General features: G+C 45.5%; 1 protein-coding gene, 1 long non-coding RNA gene and 2 other non-coding genes across 6 annotated transcripts in view; 2 read left to right on the forward strand and 2 right to left on the reverse strand.

Moving 5' to 3' along the window:
- Nucleotides 1-1,573: 1,573 nt before the first annotated feature.
- On the reverse strand, nt 1,574-20,492 carry LOC143648313 (uncharacterized). 2 transcript variants are annotated; one of them, XR_013158502.1, is made up of 3 exons: nt 20,384-20,492; nt 10,380-10,486; nt 1,574-9,552 (listed from the first exon to the last, which is right to left on the reverse strand). It is a non-coding gene; the product is annotated as an uncharacterized LOC143648313 (long non-coding RNA). The 2 variants fall into 2 exon arrangements; XR_013158501.1 differs by lacking the exon at nt 20,384-20,492 and adding an exon at nt 19,082-19,260.
- On the reverse strand, nt 3,353-3,460 carry LOC143648965 (U6 spliceosomal RNA). Its single transcript, XR_013158858.1, has one exon. It is a non-coding gene; the product is annotated as a U6 spliceosomal RNA (small nuclear RNA).
- On the forward strand, nt 14,063-14,165 carry LOC143648946 (U6 spliceosomal RNA). Its single transcript, XR_013158843.1, has one exon. It is a non-coding gene; the product is annotated as a U6 spliceosomal RNA (small nuclear RNA).
- The window catches only part of ADCY5 (adenylate cyclase 5), a 148,513-nt gene continuing 145,524 nt past the window's right edge, over nt 20,183-23,171 (forward strand). For both annotated transcript variants that reach the window (XM_077118133.1, XM_077118129.1), the window contains exon 1: nt 20,183-22,086. In XM_077118133.1, coding sequence (XP_076974248.1) covers nt 20,950-22,086 — 1,137 coding nt within the window. In that variant the 5' untranslated portion in view covers nt 20,183-20,949. The remainder of the gene's footprint in view (nt 22,087-23,171) is intronic.

Here is a 23,171-nt window from a genome sequence, read left to right on the forward strand (position 1 = left end):
GGAAAGAGAAGGTAATGTGGCAGGAGTAGAGGCTGTGGGCATTTGGGCCACTTCCTCATGTAACTTACTTGTGCCTTCAGGACTTACTCAAGACCTTTCTCTAATATACTATTTCCATTTTATGATGGAGTACTGCAGTGCATGCCCAACTTTATGGCTTGGTGGATCAGACAACACCAGTTCCTGATAAGCAACTCAAGTCTCATGGTAACTTGGTGGTTCATGGTTAAGCATTGTCTCTATTAAGACCCAGTAGCAGACTAAAAGCTGTTTTTCAAAAGGAAAGTAGTTAACTGCAGCAGATGGTAAAGCTTTGCTCCAAAATCCTAAGGGTCTGCATTGTGATGCTCCTATAGGGGCCTGCCAGAGGCTCCAGACAGCATCTCTATTTGCCACTGACACTTCCAGCACCATTGGATCTGCTGGATCATGTGGCCCAAGTGGCAGAGCAGCTTACACAGCAGTCGGGATATGTCACAGAGCCTCCTCTTGTTCTGGTCCCCACTCAAAACTAGCTGCTTTTCTGGTCACTGGGTAAATGGGCCAGAGTAGCACACCAGATGAGGAATATGTTGTCTCCAAAACCCAAAGAGGCCAACTAGGCATTGTGCCTCCTTTTTGGTCATAAAAGGGGCCAGATGCAACAGCTTATCCTTTACCTTAGAAGGATATCTCAACATGCCCCACACCACTGGACACCTAGAAATTTCACTGAGGTGGAAAGCCGTTGTTATTTTTGTTGGATTTATCTCCCATTCCCTGACATGTAAATTCCTTACCAATAAGTCTAGGGTAGTTGCTGCTTCTTGCTCACTAGGCTCACAACATTATATCATCAATATAATGGACCAGTGTGATGTCTTGTGAAAGGGAGAAATGATGAAGATCCCTACGGACAAAATTGTAACATAGGGCTGGAGAGTTGATATACCCCCGTGCTGGTTTGAAATGATGTATGTACCTAGAAAAACCATGCTTTAATCTTAATCCCATTTTGTAAAGGCAACCGTTTCTTCTAATCCCTATTCAGTTTGAAACTGTAAATAGATAGTCTCCCTGGACATGTGATTTAATCAAGAGTAGTTATTAAAGTGGATTAGGTAGAGATGTGTCTCCACCCATTTGGGTGGGTCTTGATTAGTTTCTGAAGTCCTATAAAAGAGGAAACATTTTGGAGAATGAGAGATTTCTGAGAGAGCAGAGAATGACATAGCCTTGAGAAGCAGAATCCACTAGCCAGAGACATTTGGAGATGAAGAAAGAAAAAGCCTCCCGGGGAGCTTCATGAAACAGGAAGCCAGGAGAAGAAGCTAGCAGATGATGTTGTGTTCGCCATATGCCCTTCCAGATGAGAGAGAAATCTTGAACTTCATCAGCCTTCTTGAACCAAGGTGTCTTTCCCTGGATGCCTTAGATTGGACATTTCTATAGACTTGTTTTAACTGGGACATTTTCTCAGCCTTAGAACTGTAAATTAGCAACTTATTAAATTCCTCTTTTTAAAAGCCATTCTGTTTCTGGTATATTGCATTCCGGCAGCTAGCAAACTAGAACAACCACTGAGGCAGGGCAGTGAAGGTATACTGCTGGCCTTGCTGGCTGAATGCAAATTGTTTCTGGTGGTCCTTATTGACAGCTATTGAGAAAAAAAAAATTTGCCAGATCAATAGCTGCATACCAGGTACCAGAAGATATGTTGATTTGCTCAAGCAATGATACCCCATCTGGAATAGCAGCTGCAAATGGAGTCATCACCTGGTTAGGTTTACGATAATCCACTGCCATTCTCCAAGACCCATATAGTTTCTGCACAGGCTAAATAGGAAGAGTTGAATAGGGATGTGGTGGGAATCACTGCCCCTGCAACCTTCAGGTCCTTAAGAGTGCCTACACTGATTGATGGACCAGAGTGACATTTTGGATATCCTGGAATTAGTGTCACTTCTCTTTTTTTATTTTTTTAAACTTTTTTCTTGTATACTATAACATATATACAAAGCAAAGAAATAAAAAAGCAATAGTTTTCAAAGCATTCTTCAATAAGTAGTTACAGGACAGGTCCCAGAGTTTGTCATGGGCTACGATACAATCCTCTCATATTTTTCCATCTAGCTGCTCCAGAATATAGGAGGCTAGAGGGCTTAAATACTTTATCATCACAATCGACTTTTTATCCTTCTTTTTTTGTGAAAAATAACATATATACAAAAAAGCTATAAATTTCAAAGCACAGCACCACAATTAGCTGTAGAACATATTTCAGAGTTTGATATGGGTTACAATTTTACAATTTTAGATTTTTACTTCTAGCTGCTCTAAACGACTGGAGACTAAAAGAGATGTTAATGTAATGATTCAGCATTCATATTCATTTATTGAATCCTATCTAACTCCACCATCACCTTTGATCTTTCCCTCCCTCTCTTTAGGGTGTTTGGGCTACGGTCATTCTAAATTTTTCATATTGGAAGGGTCTGTCACTAATATGGGGTAGGGAGATGGAACTATCTGATGTTCTGGAGAGGCTGGGCTAGGTTTTAGGACTTATCTGGGCCAGGGAGCCATCTGGAGGTTGTAGGTTTCTGGAAAGTCACTCTAGTCCATGGAACCATTGTGAAATTTTATATAGCGCCCTAAGTGTTATGGTCCTGGTTGAGGATTGGCAGATTATGATAGGTAGCATGGTTTAACTGAAGCTTGCATAAGAGAAACCTCCAGAGTAGCCTCTTGACTCTATATGAACTCTCTCTGCCACTGGTGCTTTATTAATTAAGCCTCTTTCCCCCCGTTTGGTCAGGATGAAATTGTTGATCCCACAGTGCCAGGTCAGGATTCATCCCTGGGAATTATCTCCCCGTTGCCAGGGAAAATTTCACTTCTGGATGTCATGTCCCATGTAGGGGGAGGGCAATATTTCACTTGCAGAGTTGGGCTTAGAGAGATTGAGGCCATATCTGAGCAACAACAGAGGTCCTCCAGAAGTAACTCTTAGGCATGCCTGTAGGCAGTAAGCTTCTCTGCTACTTACCTAAGCTTTGCAAGAGTAAGCCTTATGATTGAGGGCATGGCCTATTGATTTGGGTGTCCCTAAAGTTTGACACAGTATTCGGGGATTCCCTGATGGAAAGATTTAATAGTTCCATATTTTTCTCCCATCCTTCAGGGGACTTTGTCAATACTTTTTTATTATCTGCATAATATATTCTAGGATGTATCCAGGCATTACAATAATCTATACAGGATTAAAGGACCTCTTTCTTATTCTGTGCTCCCTGTGTTTCTGTGTACAAATCCCTAGTTAAGTTCACTCCTAAGTATTTGATTCTCTTAGTTATTTTTTCTTTTATTAAAAAAAAAGATGGAATGCTTCTCAAATTTGCATGTCATCCTTGCACAGGGGCCATGCTAATCTTCTCTTGCATCATTCAAATTTTAGTATATGGACTGCCAAAGTGAGCACTAGTTGCTATTTTGAATTGAATTTTTTCCTTAACTGACTTCTCAGCTAGGTCATTGCTTGTGTATAGAAATGTTACTGATTTTTGCACATTAATCTTATATCCCATCACCTTGCTGAATTTATTAGCTCAAGTAACTTTGCTGTAAATTTCTCAGGAATTTTATAGGATATTTACAGGATAGATGACTATCATGTCATCTGCAAATAATGACAGTTTTACTTCTCCCTTTCCAATTTGGATGGCTTTTATCTCTTTGTCCTGACTGACTGCTCTAGCTAGAACATCTAGCACAATGTTGAATAATAGTGGTGACAGTGGGCATCCTTCTCTTGTACCTGATCTTACAGGGGAAGCTTTCAGTCTCTCTCCATTGAGTATGATGCTGGCTATCGGTTTTTCATATTTTCCCTTTATTATATTGAGGTAGTTACCTTTGATTCCTATATTTTGGAGTGTTTTTATCAAAAAAAGGATGTTGAATTTTTAAAGTGTTTTTTCAGCATTAATTGAGTGATCATGTGATTTTTCCCTTTTGATTTGTTAATGTGCTGTATTACATTAACTGATTTTCTTGTGTTGAACTATCCTTGCATTCCTGGTATAAACCCCACTTGGTCATGGTGTATAATTCTTTTAATGTGCTGTTGGATTCAATTTGCTAATATTTTATTGAGAATATTTGCATTTATGTTAATTAGGGAGATTGACCTGTAGTTTTCCTTTCTTATAGCATTTTTACCTGATTTCGGTATTAAAATGATATTAGCTTCATAAAATGAGTTAGGTAGAGTTCCTTTTTCCTCAGTTTTTTGGAGAAGTTTGAGCAGGATTGGCATTAGTTTTTTATGGAATGTTTGATAAAATTCCCCTGTGAAGTCATATGGTCCTGGGCTTTTTTTTGGTAGAAAGATTTTTGAAGACTGATTGAATCTCTTTACTTGTGATTGGTTTGTTGAGATCTTCTATTTCTTCCTAAGTCAGTGCACCTTGTTTGTGTGTCTCCAGGAATTTGTTCATTTCATCTAAGTTGTCTAGTTTGTTGGCATATAGTTGTTCACAGGATCTCTTATGATTCCTTTTATTTTTTCAGGGTCTGTGGTAACACACCCCTTCTTATTTCTGATTTTGTTTATTTGCATCCTCTCTTTTTTTTCTTTGTCAGTCTTGCTAGTGGCCCATCAATTTTACTGATTTTCTCAAAGAACCAACTTTTGGTTTTATTGATTCTATTGTTTTTTTGTTCTCCCATTCATTTATTTCTGCTTTAATCTTTGTTATTTCTTGTCTTCCATTTGCTTTGGGGTAAGTTTGCTCTTCTTTCTCAAGTTCCTTCAGATTTGCTGTTAAGTCATAGATTTTTGCTCTCTCTTGTTTTTTAATATAGGCATTTAGGGCAATAAGTTTCCCTTTCAGCACGGCTGTTGTCACATCCTATGAGTTCTGATAAGCTGTAGTCTCATTTTCATTCATCTGCAGATAGCTAGTGATTTTTTCTAGCAATTTCTACTTTGACCCACTGGTTGTTTAGGAGTGTGTTATTTAATCTCTGTATATTTGTGAATGTTCTCATTCTTTGGTGGTTGCTGAGATCCCACTTCATTGCATTGTGATCAGACAAAGTGTTGTGAATAATTTCAATATTTTTACATTTATTAAGACCTATTTTATGCCCCAGCATATGATCTACCTTGGAGAATGTTGTATGAGCACTAGAGAAGAATGTATAACCTTGTGCTTTGGGGTGCAGTGACCTATATATGCTATTAGGTTTAATTCATTTATCAGGTTATTTAACTTCTCTATTTCCTTGTTGACCTTCTGTCTTGCTGTTCTATCTATAGAGGAGAGTGGTGTATTGAAGTCTCTTACTAGTATTGTTGAAACATCTATCACTCCCTTCAGTTTTGCCAATGTCTGTTTCATGTACTTTGGAGCTCTTTGATTGGGAGCATAAGCATTTATGATTGTTATATTTTCTTGGTGAATTGACCCTTTAATTAGTATATAGTGTTCTTCTTTGTCTCTTATGATGTCTTTACATTTAAAGTCTATTTTTTCTAAAATTGGTATAGCTACCTCTGCTTTTTTTTTTTGGTTTCAACTTGCATGGAAAATCTTTTTCCATCCTTTCACTTTCAATCTATTTGTATCCTTGTGTTTAAGATGAGTCTCTTGTAAGCAGCATATAGCTGGATAATGTTTCTTAATCCATTCTTTCAATCTGTATCTTTTAATCGGTAAGTTTAGCCTGTTAACATTTAAAGTTATTACTGAAAAGGCATTTCTTGATTCCACCACCTTATCTTTTTAATTTTATTTGTCAGATCTATATATTCTTTTCCCTCTTTCTCTTTGTATTCTTTAAATTACCTTTAATGGTACTCTTCAATTCTGTGTCCTCCTTCAGACCTCCATCTCCTGTCTTTTTTTTCAGCCAGCAGAACTCCTTTTAGTATTTCTTGTAGGGCCAGTCTCTTGTTGACAAATTCTTTCAGGACTTCTTTGTCTGTGAAAACTTTAATCTCTCCCTCAATTTTGAAGGATAATTCATCTGGGTACAGAGTTCTTGGCTGGAAGTCTTTCTCTTTCAGAATCTTGACTATATCATACCACTGCTTTCTCACTTCCAGGGTGCTAGTTGAGTAGTCTGAACTCAGTCTTATTTGATTTCCCTTGTATGTAGTTCATTGTTTTTCTCTTGCCACTTTCAGGATTTTTTGCTTCTCTTCAACATTTGACAGACGATTAGTACGTGCCTTGGGGAAGGCCTATTTGGATTCATTCTGTTTGGAGTTCTTTGGGTTTCTTTGACTTGTATATTTATGTCCTTTATGAGGGTTGGGAAGTTTTCCCCCATTATATCCTCAACTACTCTTCCTAGCCCTATACTCCTCTCTTCTTCTTCTGGCACACCACTGACTTTTATATTTGCACGCTTTGTTTTGCCTATCATTTCCCTGAGTTCCCATTCAATTTTTTCCATCTTTTTTTTTGCCATTTGCTGTTTTGAGTCTTTGAAGTCAATTATGCTGTCCTCTATATCACTTATTTCTTCTTCTGTCTCTTCAAATCTGGTGTTATGTGCCTCTAGTATGTTTTTTATTTGGTCAACAGAGACCTTAATCTCTGTGGTATCTGCTATTTTTCTATTTATTATTTCAAACTCCTCTTTATGCTCTTTTACTGTCTTCTTGATCTCCTTTATGTCATTTTCCTTCCCACTTATTTTATTAAATAGAGTTGTGTGGACATCTTTGATTAGTTGTTCCAATGTCTGTGTCTCCTCTGGTGTTTTAATTTGGTCATTAGGCAGGGCTATATCTGTCTGCATTGTGATATGCTTAGTGATCTTCTGCTGTCTTTGGGGCATGTAAATATCTTGATTGATTTACTTTGGGAGTTGATTTCTTTTGGTAGTCTAAGACCTTGTGTTTGCGGGATGGTTATACAGCAGGGAGCAAGGTACAGGGTGGGTCACTCAGTGCGGTGATTTGTTTTAGGGCAGGTATAGGTGCAGGTTGGGGATGTTACACTGGTGCTTGTGAGCATGGGCACCCAGCGGCCAGCGAAGATGTAGCTATGTGGGTGTACCAGTATGGAGGTGTAACCCTGGTGTGTGCTGGTCTAAGGCACGGGGCCCTTTGTGCACATGCATAGAGATGTCGCAGCAGGTTGGCATTAGGCCTTCATGGATTGGGAGCACATGTGACCTGGCGATGTAGGTCAGCACTTTCTCAGAGCTAGGAAGTGTGGCTGAGGGCCATGCACATGCATGGTTCTAGGACTGCTGTAAAGTGTGATTCCCAGAGCTGAATGACATGATTGGGACCCTGCACATGTGTGGAGCTGAGAGTGCCGTAAACAGATGTGCAGAGCTCAGGTGGGGCAGAGTTGAGGCTGTGTGACACTATGGGCAGATGGCAAGGATAGCCTAAGTATGGAGGTCAGGGCCCACAGCCTTTATATTCTGGCAACAGCCTGCAGGGAACAGGGAAGGGGAGGAAGCGGAGGAAGTGCTCAGGAGGGGTGCAGGAGAGATGAGTTGAGCTGCAGTTGGTGGGGGGTGTGGGACAGGTATGTGCACTGGGAGCTATAGCATGGGAAATGGGAGCAGGTGACAGGGTGTGTGGGGGTATAGGGTGGTCACTGGTGCATGGGGTATAGGGTGGTCACAACAGGGCTGTGTTGGTGAGGGTAGTGAGCCCAAGGAATGTGGCTTGGCTTACTTCCTAGTCCCAGGCTCCCGTGTGTGCACTTCTGCAGGATCTGTGCCTACACACCAGGCTCCAGCTTTCTGCCTCTCAGTCCCTTGGCCTCTGCAACCGGGGCTGCCCTATGTGGTGCAGAAGGCTCTCCCAGGTCAGTCGCACTCCCGAATCGCAGCCTCAGTCACCCTCTTGCTCCTTCTCTAACTTTTCTGTGGAGCAAGGCTAATCTCGAGATACTCTATTTGGCCATCTTCCCAGAAGTGTCCCTAGTGTCACTTCTGAGCCAGTGTCTAATAATCCCCCAAATATCTGCTCATTTCCTTTTCCCCAGTGCACAGTCACCCTAGTAAAAGACCATAGGTCTCCTTGGGGTAGGCGGGGAGGAAGGATAACAATGTAAATTTTGTGCAGTATTAAAGGGTCCTTCCCCAAGGGTAACTGGCCCTCCCCTCCTTTAAGGGGCTCTGGGTCTGTAAAGTGTTTCAAGTCTGGGAATTAATTAAGAGGACATGACTGTCTGTGTTTGTAATTCAAGTTAGACTTCTGTTCACTTGATCTAGAACTCCTCTGCTTATACAGCTCAAACAAGAATTTAGTAGACTGCCTGTCTATTTACCTCTAGGTACCCCGTGATCTACTAGCCAATGCCACAAGTCTCTGCAAGTCAGATTTTATTAACTGGTGCTTTGCATCTGCTGTCATTATGATGGCCACACCCACCTTGTCTATGTTGATAAACTGTCACCACATGTCTTCTGCCAACTCCGATCCAATCATCCCCATTGTGTTTAGTATTCCAGCTCAGTGACAACAGTTCCCACAGTAATATCTGACCTACAGAGAAGGGCAACTACAGAGCTCTTCATGGATGATGGAGCTAGTCTCACAAATTCATTTCTCAAGGTTCTGGTAAAGATGTGTCCTCTGGGCATCCCTGGGGTGTGTGAGCAAGTCTTCTATGACAAATCCACAATAACCTTCCAATCTCTCTGTTTCTGGATCCTTTCATCTACATTATTCTGGCATTTCGACCTCAGGTAATGTCAGCCACCTTTTGATCCATGTTTCAGCCAACCATCCAAACACTCTGTTAATGCCCTTTCTAACCCCTCAAGCTACAACACTGAATGCCGAATTTCTGTTTAGTGGGCCCATATCAATAAATTTAGCTTGATCCAACTTTATATTCCCTCCACATTATCTCATATCCTTACTATCCATTTCCATACATATTCCCCTGAGTTCTTCTTATATAGATTGGAATATTCATGCAGTTCTTTTGGAGTATACTGTACCTCTTCAAGGGTTACACTTTATACCTCACTTTTCAGACCTGTTGGGACTTTCGTCTAGTTATAGATCTTGAAGAAAAGAAGGGTGGTGGGGATGGGCCATGAAAAGAAATAGAAGTGTCTTTCAAGCCAGTTACTTCAAGGCATTCCATTGCAGTTTCATATGGTGAAACAGGATTAGTTGCTCCAGACAGAGACGTGAGGGCTGATTCCACGGGGAGGTAGTAACAGAGTTAGTAGGCACTGAAGGGTTAATGTCATCAAGTGGAGGGTGGATGGCAGACTCCTCTGTGTGACTGAAGGCCAGGAAGCTGTTTCTTCAAAGTAGGCTGGAAGTTGGGAAGCTCTTTCACCAGAGGAGTCCATTACAGGTCTATTTAGCAAAGGCTCAGCAGATTCCAGAGATTTGGTCTCCCCACTGCCATCATCATCAAGACGTATATCAACATTTCACATTTCAGGATCCCACTCTTTCCCAATAAAGTCCTTACTTTAACAGAAGACATGCTGCAAGCTTGAGATTTTAGTTTACGTTGTGAATCTGCTACTCATACAATGAGGCTCTGTATCTGGTTTTCAGAGATCCAAAGTCTGCAACCATAGGAAATAAGATTTTCTTTCAGGGCAAACATGGAAACTTTTACATCATTCATACTTGCTTAAGTTGCAAATTTGAAGCCTTCACTCATCTCTTTCCTTCATCACTGTATCTAGAATATCTAACAAAAACCAGCCAATAGCATTATACCTCTTAATTACACAAAACTCCATGAAGGTGTAAAAAACAGTCCCCTTAAAAATCTTGCCTTGCCTTATATAAGTATACAATTAGCAGAATCTAATTGTGATATTTTGCATGTCTCTCTTGCCATCTCACCCCATGCACTGTCAGTGCCATCTTGATTATTGGAAATAGAGTCATTAGTGCCTTTGAGTTTAAGCAGAGTAGAAAAACAATGGTGAAAACCCATTTTTAAGATTCTGTTTTTCAAGAACTACCCCACTCGGGCGGGCCACGGTGGCTCAGCAGGCAAGAATGCTCACCTGCCATGCCAGAGGACCCGGGTTCGATTCCCAGTGCCTGCCCATGTGAAAAATAAAAAAATAAAGAAACGTTTAAAAAAAAGAAAAAAAAGAACTACCCTACTCTCAGTTCTAAGTTGCAATAGTGAGGATTCTCTAGAGAAACTGATCTAACAGGAGATATCTATAAATATAACATGTATAAAAGTGTCTTACACATCTGGATGAACTCCACAGGAAAGGCTTTCTGGCTGAAGAAATAGTGAAAAAGTCTCTCTTTTCCCTTAAAAGTCTTCAATTAACTGGTTTATCTCATCGTGGGGTATATGCCTTAGATGATCACAGACGTAATCAGGCACAGATGCAATCAACAGCTGATGATTTAATACACTAACCTTTTGGTTTATCAACCAGCCACGAAATATCCTTGCAGCAATGTCAGGCCAGTGCTTGCCTGATCAGATAACTGGATGTCATCAGTTGGCCAAGCTGACAGCAGAACCTAGTCATCACAGAAAACATAGTTGTTTTTATTTAACTCACAATGTTAAACTAATTTCATTTACCAAAGTTGCATGGAGCTATGTGAACCTGAATTTTTTGTTTTAAGCATTTGGTTTTAGTTCTACAAATACTTTTTTTTCCATTGGGAATATTAGGAGTTTGTTTTCTTTAATTTTCGGGATTTTAGGAGTATTAATTTACATATAAGCACTTATTTATCTTTAAGTCAATTTGAGTAGAGCTCTTTTAAGGAGAATTAGGAGTTATTTGGTGAAATTATGCAGAGGTAGGAAAATATCACACAACAAATATGCAGACAGACACAAATAGAGAACTTATAGTCTTAACTAAAAAATTTTCAGCCGTGTGTCAGATTTAAAAACACAGAAACATAGAAAACACGGAAATACAAAACTCAGCAATTTATAAGTTATTTTCAAGTCCTTGCAATTTCCTAGTAGATTTTGAGTGCCAATTAAAATAGGCATCGTACTTGGCCTAATCCAGGGCCCCCCCTTTAAAGGGCACCTGTAAGATGAGTAAAATTTCCCTTAGGGTCATTTAATTCTAATTTATTCTTAGTGATGTTCTGCCATTTAGTTAAGTAGGCATAACCCTGTGCCCCGTAAATCTTACATATAAAAGATGATGGGATGCCAGCTGGAGGAGTGTCTCAATTTGGGGATCTCATAGCAAACAGCAGCAAAACCACTATGAGCCCCACAGTTGAAATGCTGTGAACAAAACCAAAGGGTAAAGACTCAGGTCCTTTAAGTAACTTTCCTGCCAAGACTAATTTGGCCTGTTAACTCCTGGACAGGAACTCAGTGAGATTGGAGAGCCTGGACCCAAAAAGAGGAGAGCTTGGACTTGAGAGGAACTCACTGACGATTGAAGAGACAGTGAGAAGGACAGTGAACACAATGGGTTCCAGCGGGTACCACACCTATTGCTCAGGTTATTTACAGAGTCAGCAGCGGTTTCCTTTGGGTACCTTTGTGGTTGGCAAAAATAACTGTCAAAATAAAAACATGAACAAAATTTGGCTAAATCTCAGAGTGTTAGTGAATCAATTCATGATTGGGGAGATTCCAATTGCTACAAGGTAGGAAAGAATTCTGCTGAATAAAGAGAGCAACGGGCTTTTACAGATAGAATAAGGAGTACATTGGGCAGAAATTTTCATTGGTTTATGCAGGCTGTATTTCCTAATATGGTTAGTGCAGGTGGCTGCTTAGCAACAAGGAAGTTCTCTGGCATTACGAATAGGGAAGTGGCGATAACTGATTGGCTGATTTAAATTTTGTTATCTAGGTACACTGTGCATTTACTTGGAATAGAAACTTAGATTTTGGTTTTGCTGGCATGAGGCTTAGTACAGTTGCCTCTATATTGGGCTTCTACATTGTATTCATCCACTGAAGTAGACTCACACCATACCATGCTATAATCATGACAAAGATAAAGAGAGAATTCTGAAAGCCACAAGAGAAAAGCAATGTATCATGTACAAGAGGCTCAATAAGATTAAGTGCCTATTTCCCATCGGAAACCTTAAAGGCAAGAAGGCAATGGAAAGACTCACTTAAAATGCTGGAAGCAAAACATTGCCAACTAAAAGTTCTGTATCTGGCAAAACCATCTTTCAAAAATGATAGGGAAATTATGACATCCCAGATAAATCAAAGTTGAAAGAGTTCATCATCACTAGAATGGTCCTATAAGAAATGCTAATGGGGTTTCAGAAGGTTGAAAGGAAAGGACACTAGACAATTGACTGAAACCAAATGAAGATCATGGTAAAGATAATGACATGGGTAAATATGAATACCAATACTATTACATTTTTTATTTGTAACTCTACTTTTAATTTTTTTATTATTTTATCTTATAAAAGGCAAATGCATAAACTGTAATGACAACTCAAAGGTTTTGGACTCATAATGTATAAATATGTAATCTGTGGCAAGAAAGGAACGGGGAAAGAAAGGTGAGGAACGGAAGGGTATAGGTATATAGTTTAAGTACGCGTTTTTTTTTTTTAACACAGTTTTATTTATGCACCATACAATCTATCCAAAGTATACAATCAATGGCTCTCAATATAATCACAGAGCTGTGCTTACCTTGCCAGAATCAATTTTAGAACATTTTTATAGCTCTAAAAACCAAAACCTCATGCCCTTTATACCATCCTATTATTGACACTTAGCTTTGGTATGGTACCTTTGCTATAACTGATGGACGAACATTAAGATATTACTGTGAACTATAGTCCATAGTTTGCATTAGGCGCATTTTTTTCCCATATGCCACCCTATTATTAACACCTTGTAGATGTGACATACATTTGTCTAATTCATGAAAGAACATTTCTGTATTTGTACTAAAAACCACCTTCGTCACCCACAACAGTTGCCTATGTTATACAGTACCTTGTGTCATGCTCTAGCTTTCCTTTTGAGATACGCATGACCCTAAACTTCCCATCCCAACCACCATCACATGCATAATTCAGCACTATTATTTACACAATAACGTGCCACTATCACCTCTATCCACTTCCAAATATTTATAATCAGCCTTATTTAAAAATTCTGCACAAATTAAGCATTAGCTCCCCATTCCCTATCCTAATTCTTTTAGTAACCTATATCCTAGATAATAACACCATGATGGTATTGAGCCATTCTTGCATATCTGGAGAAAAACCCATTTGATATAGTACATGTTGTGGTTTGCTAAAGCTGCCAGGATGTGATATCACAGAAATAGATTGGCTAAGTATGATTTTGAAGTTGTTTAGTTGGTCTCAAAGCAAAGGAGATTGTTATAGATTTAGGATTAAAGTTAAGTCCCACAGTAACCACAAAGAAAATGTCAGAGAATATGCAAACTCACAGAGACAGAAAGTAGAGTACAAGCTACTAGGGGCGCAAGGCAGAAGCAGTGGGGAGTTAATTCAAAATAAGCGTAGGGTTTCTGTTTTAGGGAAAGGGAAAGTGATAGTAATCGATAGTGGTGAGGGTACTACAACATTAGGACTGTGATCGATCCCACTGAATGGTTTGCTCGGGAGAGACTGGGGTGGGAAGATTTATGTTGCATGTATGTCTCCACAATTAAAAAAGAAAGAAATTCAAGAGATAATGGCAATTCAAGGCAATGCATGGTACTGGATGGGATCTAAGATTGATCCCATCAATCTTAGAACAAAGGATGTTCAAAAGGATGCTATTAGGATGTAAGAAAAAATTGGAATATAGAAATTAAGCTTTATATCAACGTTAAGTTTCTTGAACCTGATCATCACACTTAAGTGAGTATCCTTGTTCGTAGAAAATACACATGGAAGTACCATGTGTTCAAGGAGTATGATTTGTGCAACCTGTTCTGAAAAGTTCAAAAAATAGATCAATAGATGATACAATGATAGGCAAAGGTGGCAGAATGTTAAAATGGTAGATCTGGGTTTCTGGGGGATGAGGGCCTATTGGATTTCTTTGTATGAATTTGGGTTATTTTTGCAATTGTCCTATGTTTCAAATATTTCAAAATGAAAGTTTAAAAACTGCTTGCTTGGTGCCACATATACTAAAATTGGAAAGATACAGAGAAGTTTAGCATAGCCCCTGCTCAAGGATGACACACAAATTCATGAAACATTCCATATTTTTTAATACAGAAAAAAAGTTGAAAGAAAAAAAAGGCCCTAGGCTGCAAAGGGTCTCCCACCTACCTCCAGTAGCAATTGAAAGAACATATTAGTCACTCCTTTAGCTGAAGGCATTAACCACCTCCATTAAAATGCAAATGTCAACACCTGGGAGAGTGGCAGATCCAGTTATTATCAGCCATTTCTACCTCTGCTCCAATCCGTGCTCTTTGAGTATTTCCTGTTCCCTGAGGCCCAGAGCTCAGAGCTTTGGGGTTGAGGATCAGGTCAGAAAAATCTAGGACTGGGTTCCCCAGATGGCCAATTGCAAGTATATCATCTTTGCTTTTCAAACCAAAGAAGCCAGAGGCAAAAATTTAAAAAAATTAAACAAATAAAAAAAAAAAGAGGAAAAAGCAAACTGGAGGCTGAGGCCTTTGGTTCCTCCTTCATGGTGGAAGGTGGAGTGGAAGGACAGGACTTCGGCCGCCTGTGCCCCAGAGGCTAAGACACCAGGCACCAAGCCCCATGGATGACCTGTCCTCGAGATGTCCATTGCTCCATCTGGAGCTACTCTCTGACTTTGGGACAGTCACGAGTTCTTCGTGTGAAAGGTAGGTCATCTAGTGTGACAGCAAGTCCCATACTTGCATTGTCAAATTGCAAATCTCCAGGGGAGGTTGATACACTTTGTAGAGTCACTTCTACCTAATGGTAGGAATGGGGTGATCTTTAAGGTTCTAACCACCCTGGAGAGAGCCTATGGTTCTAAGAGTTCCTTAACTCTCGAAGAATTCCTCGCAGGGAAGGACTCTCCTGGGCAAGATTTTTCAAATGGATCTAGTTCATTTGGTCCCTAATTCCCAACCAGCCTTCATTTTGCTCTCCTGCTTCCCTCATGCTCCAGGCGCCATGCCCTTTTCTACCCAGAGTCTCCCATCCTATAGTTTCATTCACGTTAGGAGATTCTCAGTGGTTCCAAGGGTTCTCTACTTACTCCTAACTCATCCCCACTCTTGACAGGAAAGCATCCATTCTCTTAATGCCCCAGCCTTGGGGGGGAGGGGGTATTAGTGGGGTATCATTCACGTTGACTTGCTAATGACTGACAGTTCAGGCATAAGACATTCATATCTGTGCCTAATTTTGTAAACTGCTTTATTGAGATTAATTTACATACCACAAGGTTCACCCATTTACAGTGTGCAATTCAATGCTTTTTTTCGTATATTTAGAGTTATGCAATCATCACCATAATTTAATTTTAGAACATTCTCATCACCCCCAAAAGAACTCTTGAACGCATTAGCAGTTACTCCCCATTTCTTTTCCTCTTCAGGCCTAGGTAACTACTAATCTTTTTGTCTCTAAAGATTTTCTGCATTTATTATTTTTAAAGAAAATGATTGTCAGCCCAAAGTACTACTATTTAATGGTGGAATTTTAAGCAGTGTGGGAGAAGGTATTTCTGGGTAGGGAAGTAGTACCAGTATCCACTTCTACAAACATTTAATCTAAAAGAAGGCTGGAGGAGTGATGAATAAAGTCTTGGAAGGTAACTGAGGCACGAGGGGGAAGGAGGCTGGTGCTAGAGAAGGGGTGTAACTAAAGGAAGTCTCCTAAAGGGCAACCTGTGCTCTGGGGTTTGCAGTCACCACCTCAAACCAAGTACTCATTTCAGAGAGAGGCAGATTTCAGGTTTGAGGCCTGAGATGGTTTTCAGGTCAGCACCCTACCTGATGAGGACATCCTTTCTATTCTAGGTATACTTCAGGAGTTTGTCCTGGAATGTGAACCTTTGGCTTTTGGGACTACACCTTTTCTTGGTTTTCCTCTCATTTGAGGAGCCCTCCTCTGGCATATGAATGGGGTGACCCCTGGGTTTCCTCCTCAGTCTTCCTCTTTTCTCTCTCTAAAAGCCATCTTCAGCAAATGGCGTCATTCGCATTATCGTGTCACTTTGGTGGCAAATCTACACTTGCTCTGCAATAGCTTTCCAACTGGTCTCCTCAAGCTCCTGGATCTTCCTTGTACAATCTAGTTATATCATTGCCAGAGTATGCCTCCCCAGTCATAAGGGACCAGGACACTCCCTTCCCCCAATTCAGGGGCTCCTTATTGTCTTCAAACTCAAGCCCAGCCCACCTTTCCAGTTTCACCCATCATTGCACGCTCCCTCCCCACACACCTTAGACTTCATTCTGCTCACTATTCCCCAGATATACCATGTTTATCCAACCAACAACTCTTAGGCATGCACCAGGCTCCAGGCTAAGCACTGGGACACAGGAATGAATTAGACACCAACTCTGCCCTGAAGGAGTTCAGCAGACTAGGGAGACAGTTCTGTGAATAAATCACAATAATACAATGTGACAGGTGTAATTACGGAGAGATAGTCAAGGTGTGCTGGGAGCCTGAGATGAATTTGGATGGTGGGGGGAAAGAGGAATCTAGGCAAAGGCATCAACAGCGTTCATGGTGGCCAGAGGGCAGGATGGCCGTGGGGAAGTGGTGGACTGTGAAATCTGGCACATGGGAAGAGGCTGTTTCCTGGACAGTGTCCACTGGGGATTTGACATGATCAGATGGCAGCAGAGTGGAGGACACATCTGAAGCCAAGGAGAGAGAAGGAGGGAGAGCTGGCAATTTTCCAAGAAGGAGGAGGAGGATCTACACAAAGCAGTAAGATAATATGGAGAAGAAGAGATATTGTGAAAAGACAAGGGCAGAGGTGGCAGGACTTCGGGAACTGAGGTTGAAGGGGAGGAGAGACCACCACTCTTAGATCAGGGAGCTCAAGTGATGGCAGTTCCACCGGTGGAGGGAAAACAGAGGGAAGAGCAAGCTTCTCGGGAGATGAGCTTAACTTCAGACAAATCAAATACGTGGTGCTTGATGGGTACCAAAGAACATGCATGGGGAGCTCTCCAGTGGGCAGGGTAAATGTGGATTTGGAGCTGGGAATGGAGGCCAAAAAAAAAAAAGTGGTTTTCCTTTGTCCCAGAAATTCTACTTGCAGGAATTTCTCCTAAGGATATAATTAAGTACGTGTGTTAAGATTTAACTACAAAAATGTTCATTGTTTATAACAGTAAAAGAGTGGAAACTTTTTATAAACTGCAATGACAGTGAAAAACGTCTAACAGTAGGGGATTGGTTAAATAAATTATGCTATATACATGCAATGGAATTTTATTCAGACAATAAAAAGAATATTGTAGAAGAATGCTTATTGACATGGAAAAACAGCCACAGTATGTTGCTAAGTAGAAAAAAGCAGGCTATAAAACTTTTTCTAGAGTAACTGCAATTTTTTGTTTAAGGAAAAAAAATGTTAATACTGGTTCTTTCTAGGGGTATGATTATGAATGTGCTTTCCTTTTCTTTTTTTGTTTCTGTGTAATAGACATACATGATCTTTGCTATAAGACGATGCTTATTTTTTTAAAAAAGAAAAAGATTAAAAGGAATAAGCTAGGACAGCCTTAGGGAATGAGAAGAGAATCAAGGATGGGTCCCAATGATCTCAATACCTCTGGCCGCCTGGAGTCTATCTCGGCAGTCTCCTATGTCTGATTTTCCCTCCTCATATTTGCTATACCGCTAAATGGTAGAATGCAAGAAGCAGACTGCAGTTGGGTTCCATCCTGTCGCACACTATGGGCTTTAGGCAGATTTCCTAATTCTTTGTCAGTTTTCTTATCTTTGCATGGAGAATAAAACCTCCCTCAAAATGGTTATATAACAATAAAACAACATCTAGACATAACAATAATTAGAAAGATTACTCCATCCTCTCTCTTCTTACTCATCCTTCCCCATTAGACCCAGATTTGACCTCCATAAGTCATTTTGGCCCTCATAGTAGAAATTAATGGCTCCTTTCACCCAAAGTGCTTCACGGGACCTCTTGAAAACTGACTGTGTTTTGCTTTGAGCCAGAGTTAGTGGCTCGCTCCTTTTCTTCCCCTGGCTGTACGCTCCTGGGGGCAAGGACCAGAATTTGGTGCAATTTGGTCAGCTATCTTCATAGGTGCTTAGCCACAATGCTTTGCACATACGGGGCGTTCAGTGAATGTCTGTTGAAGAAATCCATGTTTCTTTTTATGATTTTGCTAATCACGGATTTCTCAAAGGCTAGAATTCTTAAGGGTTAGCTTGCTCAGATCTCTTGGAATTTTTCTCCTCCCAAATTGCCACTAGGACAAGAGATGACCAAAGTGGGGTGGGGTGGGGAGTGTGGGTCCGTGCTGGCAAGGGAAGCTCACTCAGATTTCTAGACTCCTCGTCAGCAGCTCTGGAGAGAGGGCTGGATGATGAAAGAAGGGTAAAGTGATGGCTGTTTCTCCCTCCCTCTTTGGTCTCACCACTCCTCCCAGTATTTAGACGGCAGAAGCTCCAGCAGAGCAGCTTAGAGACAAGGGGAGATGAGCAGAATCATTCCACAGGCCTACGTCCTGTTTGCACCGCAGTAAAGTCCTTTCTATTCCCGCCTCTTTGTCGTTGGTTCTGTGCAGGAATATCTGTTTGGTCGTTCACCTTCCTCCTGTCCCCCCTCATTATCCCCAGTCGGGATTTCACCTGGTGTCCATCCTTCCCGCTCATACCTTGCTAGGTAGAGAACGTAAGCCTGGTGCTGGCTAAAGAACTTTGGGTTGCAATTCAGTGAGACCTATGGCAAGTTGACTAAGCTCTCAGTGCCTCAGTTTCCGCATCTCTAAGCTGGGAATCACTACACTGGCCTTGCCCCCGTCACAGCACAGCGCCACTGAAGAGGTCATACGAGATAAAAAGTATGAACCGGCGAAGAGTTCTCGGTAAACGTCTCTGCTGTCTGAGGGGCTAGCTCTCGCCGTTCTGCGAATAAATCCCCCTCGCGATGTAAATACCCACCAAACGTTCCCGTCCGCCCCGCCCTGGCTGCATCGGCCTCACCCGCCGCATCTCCATCTTTTCCGTCACTGTCGTTCTGCACCTCAGAGTCCTCAGTCTCTCCATCTCCCCCGTTCATTTCCGGGTCTGGCACCAGGACCGTTCTGTCCCCTCCAGGGACTCCGGGCTCCGGTTGCCTGCAGCAGTAGCCGCCCGGGCGCCCCCCGCCTGGCGCGCCCTCCGCTGGCACGGCCGCGCGGCCAGAGAATGGCCCAATAAGAGCGCCGGACCCAAGTCTGACAGCTCAGGAAGCGGCCAATAGAGCCGGGCTGGAGGAGGGGGCCGCAGCGCCGGGGCTGAAGTTGGGTGAATAGGGGGAGGGGGGTCAAAGGGGGCTACAAAGGAGGGGAGCTAGGACTGGGGGCACAGGAATCCAAGCGGACGGGGATTGGCACGCGCGACGCCCAGGTCTAGCGAAGGGGCCGCGGGGTTGGACGCCACTCCAGGCGCCAGGGAGGGAGGGGGTGCGGCGAGAAATTTAGGTGAGGAAGGGGAGTGGCCCCCCCGCGGTCCCCGGGCGCCTCCTCGGGCCGGGCCTGAGGATGCCGGCGGGGCACCGCGGCCGGGACCGCGGCCCGGCGGGGGGCGGAGGCGGCGGATCTCCGCTGTGAGCCGAGGCCGGAGCGGGGCGGGGGGCGGGGAGGCGGCGGGAGGAGGGGATGCGGAGGGCGCTCCGGCAGCCGCGGCGGCGAGCCGGCGAGAAGGGAGGAGCGGCGCGAGCGGCCAGAGCGGCGCAGAGCCCCGGGCGTGCATGGCGCGCCCTAAGCCCGGCTCTCCCGGGCCCACCCGGAGCGTTCCCGGGGCGCAGCGGGTCTGTGGCGGGTCCCTGTCGGCCCGCTGCTTCTAAGCCCCGGCGCCGTGCTGTCCAGGAGAAGCCCGCCGGCGTTCGGGCAGAACGGCTGCGGCTGTGCGCCGGTTTTTACTCTCTGCCTAGTCCTTCCGCGCCCTGCCCGGGTGGGCCCGTAGCCGGCGCGACCGCCCTCCGAGCCCGCGGGTCCGCGCCAACCCCGCTGGGTTTTGGGGTAGTCGGGAGCGAGAGGAGAAGGGCAGGGCCGCAGGAGTTGGTCCTCGCTCCCGCCCCCTGCGCGGACGCGCTAGAGCCTCGGCTCGGCTTTCGCGGGGGCCACGCTCCCACTTTTGCCGCGGAGGGTGGGGGATGCGGGCGACGGCTCCCCCGGGCTCGAGGACCCTCCCCCCAGGGCCCCGGAGCTGTTGCTCCGCCCGCCGCCCCCTCCCCCGTTCTCTCCACTCCCCATCCCACCTCCCCACCCCTCGCCAGAAAATAATGCTGGCTGGCGCCCGCACCTCCCAATCGCTTCCAGTCCGCCGCGAGGAAAGGGGACCCGCTCTGTCTCCGCGCCGCGACCCCCGCCGAGCCGCCGCTTTGCCCGGTGAGCTGCTGGGCTTCGCTTCGGCAGAATCGGTGAGCGCCGCGCCCGGCCACTGCCAGACCCGGTGAGGCGCCGCCCGCAAGGACACCTCTCGGTCCCGCCTCGTCCGCAACTCTGGCCCTTGTCTAGCTCGACGCGAGCCAGGAGTCCGGACGTCCCTCTGCGTGCTGTGCAGCAGCGAGAGCAGTCACCGCTGTCCCAGCTTGGAGCCAACTCCATCTCTGACCCGGGGCTCCTGACGCCGACACACAGCCACTTCTCACCTCCAGGCAGTGCCTGCCTCCCGGCTCGCCCTCCCGCTGTCCTCCTCCTCGGCTCAGGACGGGGGTGCCACGATGCCCCGCTGCTGCACAGGGTCCCGGGCCGCCCCCGACGTGTGACCCCAGCCTGGTCCCCCTACTCGGTCGTCCGCCCTCCCCTTGGAGACCCCCGGCCCGGCCCCTGGGGGAGGAGGAAGAAGACGACGAGGCCGAGGGGGGGATGTCCCGCTCCAAAGGCGTGAGCCCGCCGGGCTACGCGGCGCAGACAGCGGCGGCGCCGGCTCCCCGGGGAGGCCCTGAACACCGCTCGGCGTGGGGAGAAGCCGATTCCCGGGCCAATGGCTATCCCCATCCTCCCGGGGGCTCGGCCCACGGCTCTACCAAGAAACCCGGAGGGGCCGTGACCCCGCAGCAGCAGCGCCTGGCCAGCCGCTGGGGCGACGACGACGATCCTCCGCTGAGTGGCGATGACCCCCTGGCCGGGGGCTTGGGCTTGGGCTTGAGCTTCAGCTTCCGCTCCAAGTCGGCTTGGCAGGAGCGCGGCGGCGACGATTGCGGTCGCGGCAGCCGCCGGCAGCGGCGGGGCGCGGCAGGCGGGGGCAGCTCCCGGGCGCCCCCTGCGGGCGGCGGCGGCGGCGGTGGTTCCGCAGCGGCAGCGGCCTCAGCCGGTGGGACCGAGGTGCGCCCCCGCTCGGTGGAGCTGGGCCTGGAGGAACGGCGGGGCAAGGGTCGTGCGGCGGACGAGCTGGAGGCCAGCGCCGTCGAGGGTGGCGAGGGGTCCGGGGATGGCGGCAGCTCGGCGGGCTCGGGCGCTGGGCCTGGCACGGCGCTGTCGCTGGGCGCCTGCTGTCTGGCGCTGCTGCAGATATTCCGCTCCAAGAAGTTCCCGTCGGACAAGCTGGAGCGGCTGTACCAGCGCTACTTCTTCCGCCTGAACCAGAGCAGCCTCACCATGCTCATGGCCGTGCTGGTGCTAGTGTGTCTGGTCATGCTGGCCTTCCACGCGGCGCGGCCCCCTCTCCAGCTGCCCTACCTGGCAGTGCTGGCGGCCGCCGTGGGCGTGATCCTCGTCATGGCTGTCCTGTGCAACCGCGCCGCCTTCCACCAGGACCACATGGGCCTGGCCTGCTACGCGCTCATCGCGGTGGTGCTGGCCGTCCAGGTGGTGGGACTGCTGCTGCCCCAGCCGCGCAGCGCCTCAGAGGGCATCTGGTGGACCGTGTTCTTCATCTACACCATCTACACGCTGCTGCCGGTGCGCATGCGGGCCGCTGTGCTCAGCGGGGTTCTCCTGTCTGCCCTCCACCTGGCCATCTCCCTGCACACCAACTCTCGGGACCAGTTCCTGCTCAAGCAGGTAGGGACCTACGTGGCCACAGGGATTTAGATAGCGGGGCGGGCAGGCCTCAGGCTGACTCCGAGGGAGGGGTCCCATCAAGTGGCGCAAAGAGCCAGAGAGACATGGCTCAGCCATGAAGCCTCTCTCCGCCCCCCTCCCCCCAGCCCTGTCTTCATTTACAAAAATGGTGTCTTTGTATCATATGTAGTGTTCCTGGCCCCCTAAAAGATACATAATAAACCATGGCCTGTTACTGTGAGGTTAGAGGCAGGAGTGAAGGTTAGGGGAAAAAATTATATGGAGCGGTCCTCATCCTTCCCCACTTTTGTCTTTGTATGTAGAGGAAAGTGGTTGAACCTTCCAGCAGCCACCCCTCCTGAGAGCTAACAGCTTGTTTGTTTCAGAGTCCTGGGTAGAGGGTTGGAGATGGGAGATCCTGGGCACCCCTTGCCCAGTCTTAAGGAGGAGAAACGAGAAGGCTGCCACCTGTGGAAGGTTGCCCGGCTTTGGGAGCTGGAGATAGCCCAGAGCTTCAAGGAAAACTGTTAAGTTTGTTTACAAAAATGCTCCAAGCCAAAAAGCTGCAAAGGTGGGATGGAACCTCTGTATGTGGCTCAGATTTCCTGGCCTAAGCAGGACCCTAGTGTTGAACTTCAGGACCCCTTCATGTGGGGACTTCTGGTCATTGCTTATGGTGAGAGGTTTTTAACCCTTGCGGAGACATACAGTCCAGCCTGAAACCATGGGCTCCTCCTGTCTGTGTAACTAGTGGCTCCTCTGAAGGCTGCTGGGAGAAGAGGTGCTGCCATCCTCACCTCTGGGGGACACAAGCCCCTCTGACATTCAGCCTTCTCCCTTTAATGGTCCTATTGCCTGGGGTTCCATCATCCTAACCCATTGACCCCTGCTGAGCCTGCTTGTTTTCATGCTGCTTGACTGCTAGAGAGTCAAGTGGGCCCTTGGTGCCGCTGTGAGTCTCTTGACCTTGGACCCCGCTAGACACCTCCCATCCCTCCAACAGAACTTCTTCATAGTATTGCATGGTCATTGCCTTCCCTCCGTTCCCCGACTTCCATTGCCGTTCCTTGGACTTTGATCTGGTT

This window comes from Tamandua tetradactyla, chromosome 10 (assembly GCF_023851605.1).
Source record: "Tamandua tetradactyla isolate mTamTet1 chromosome 10, mTamTet1.pri, whole genome shotgun sequence".
Lineage (NCBI taxonomy): Eukaryota > Metazoa > Chordata > Mammalia > Pilosa > Myrmecophagidae > Tamandua > Tamandua tetradactyla.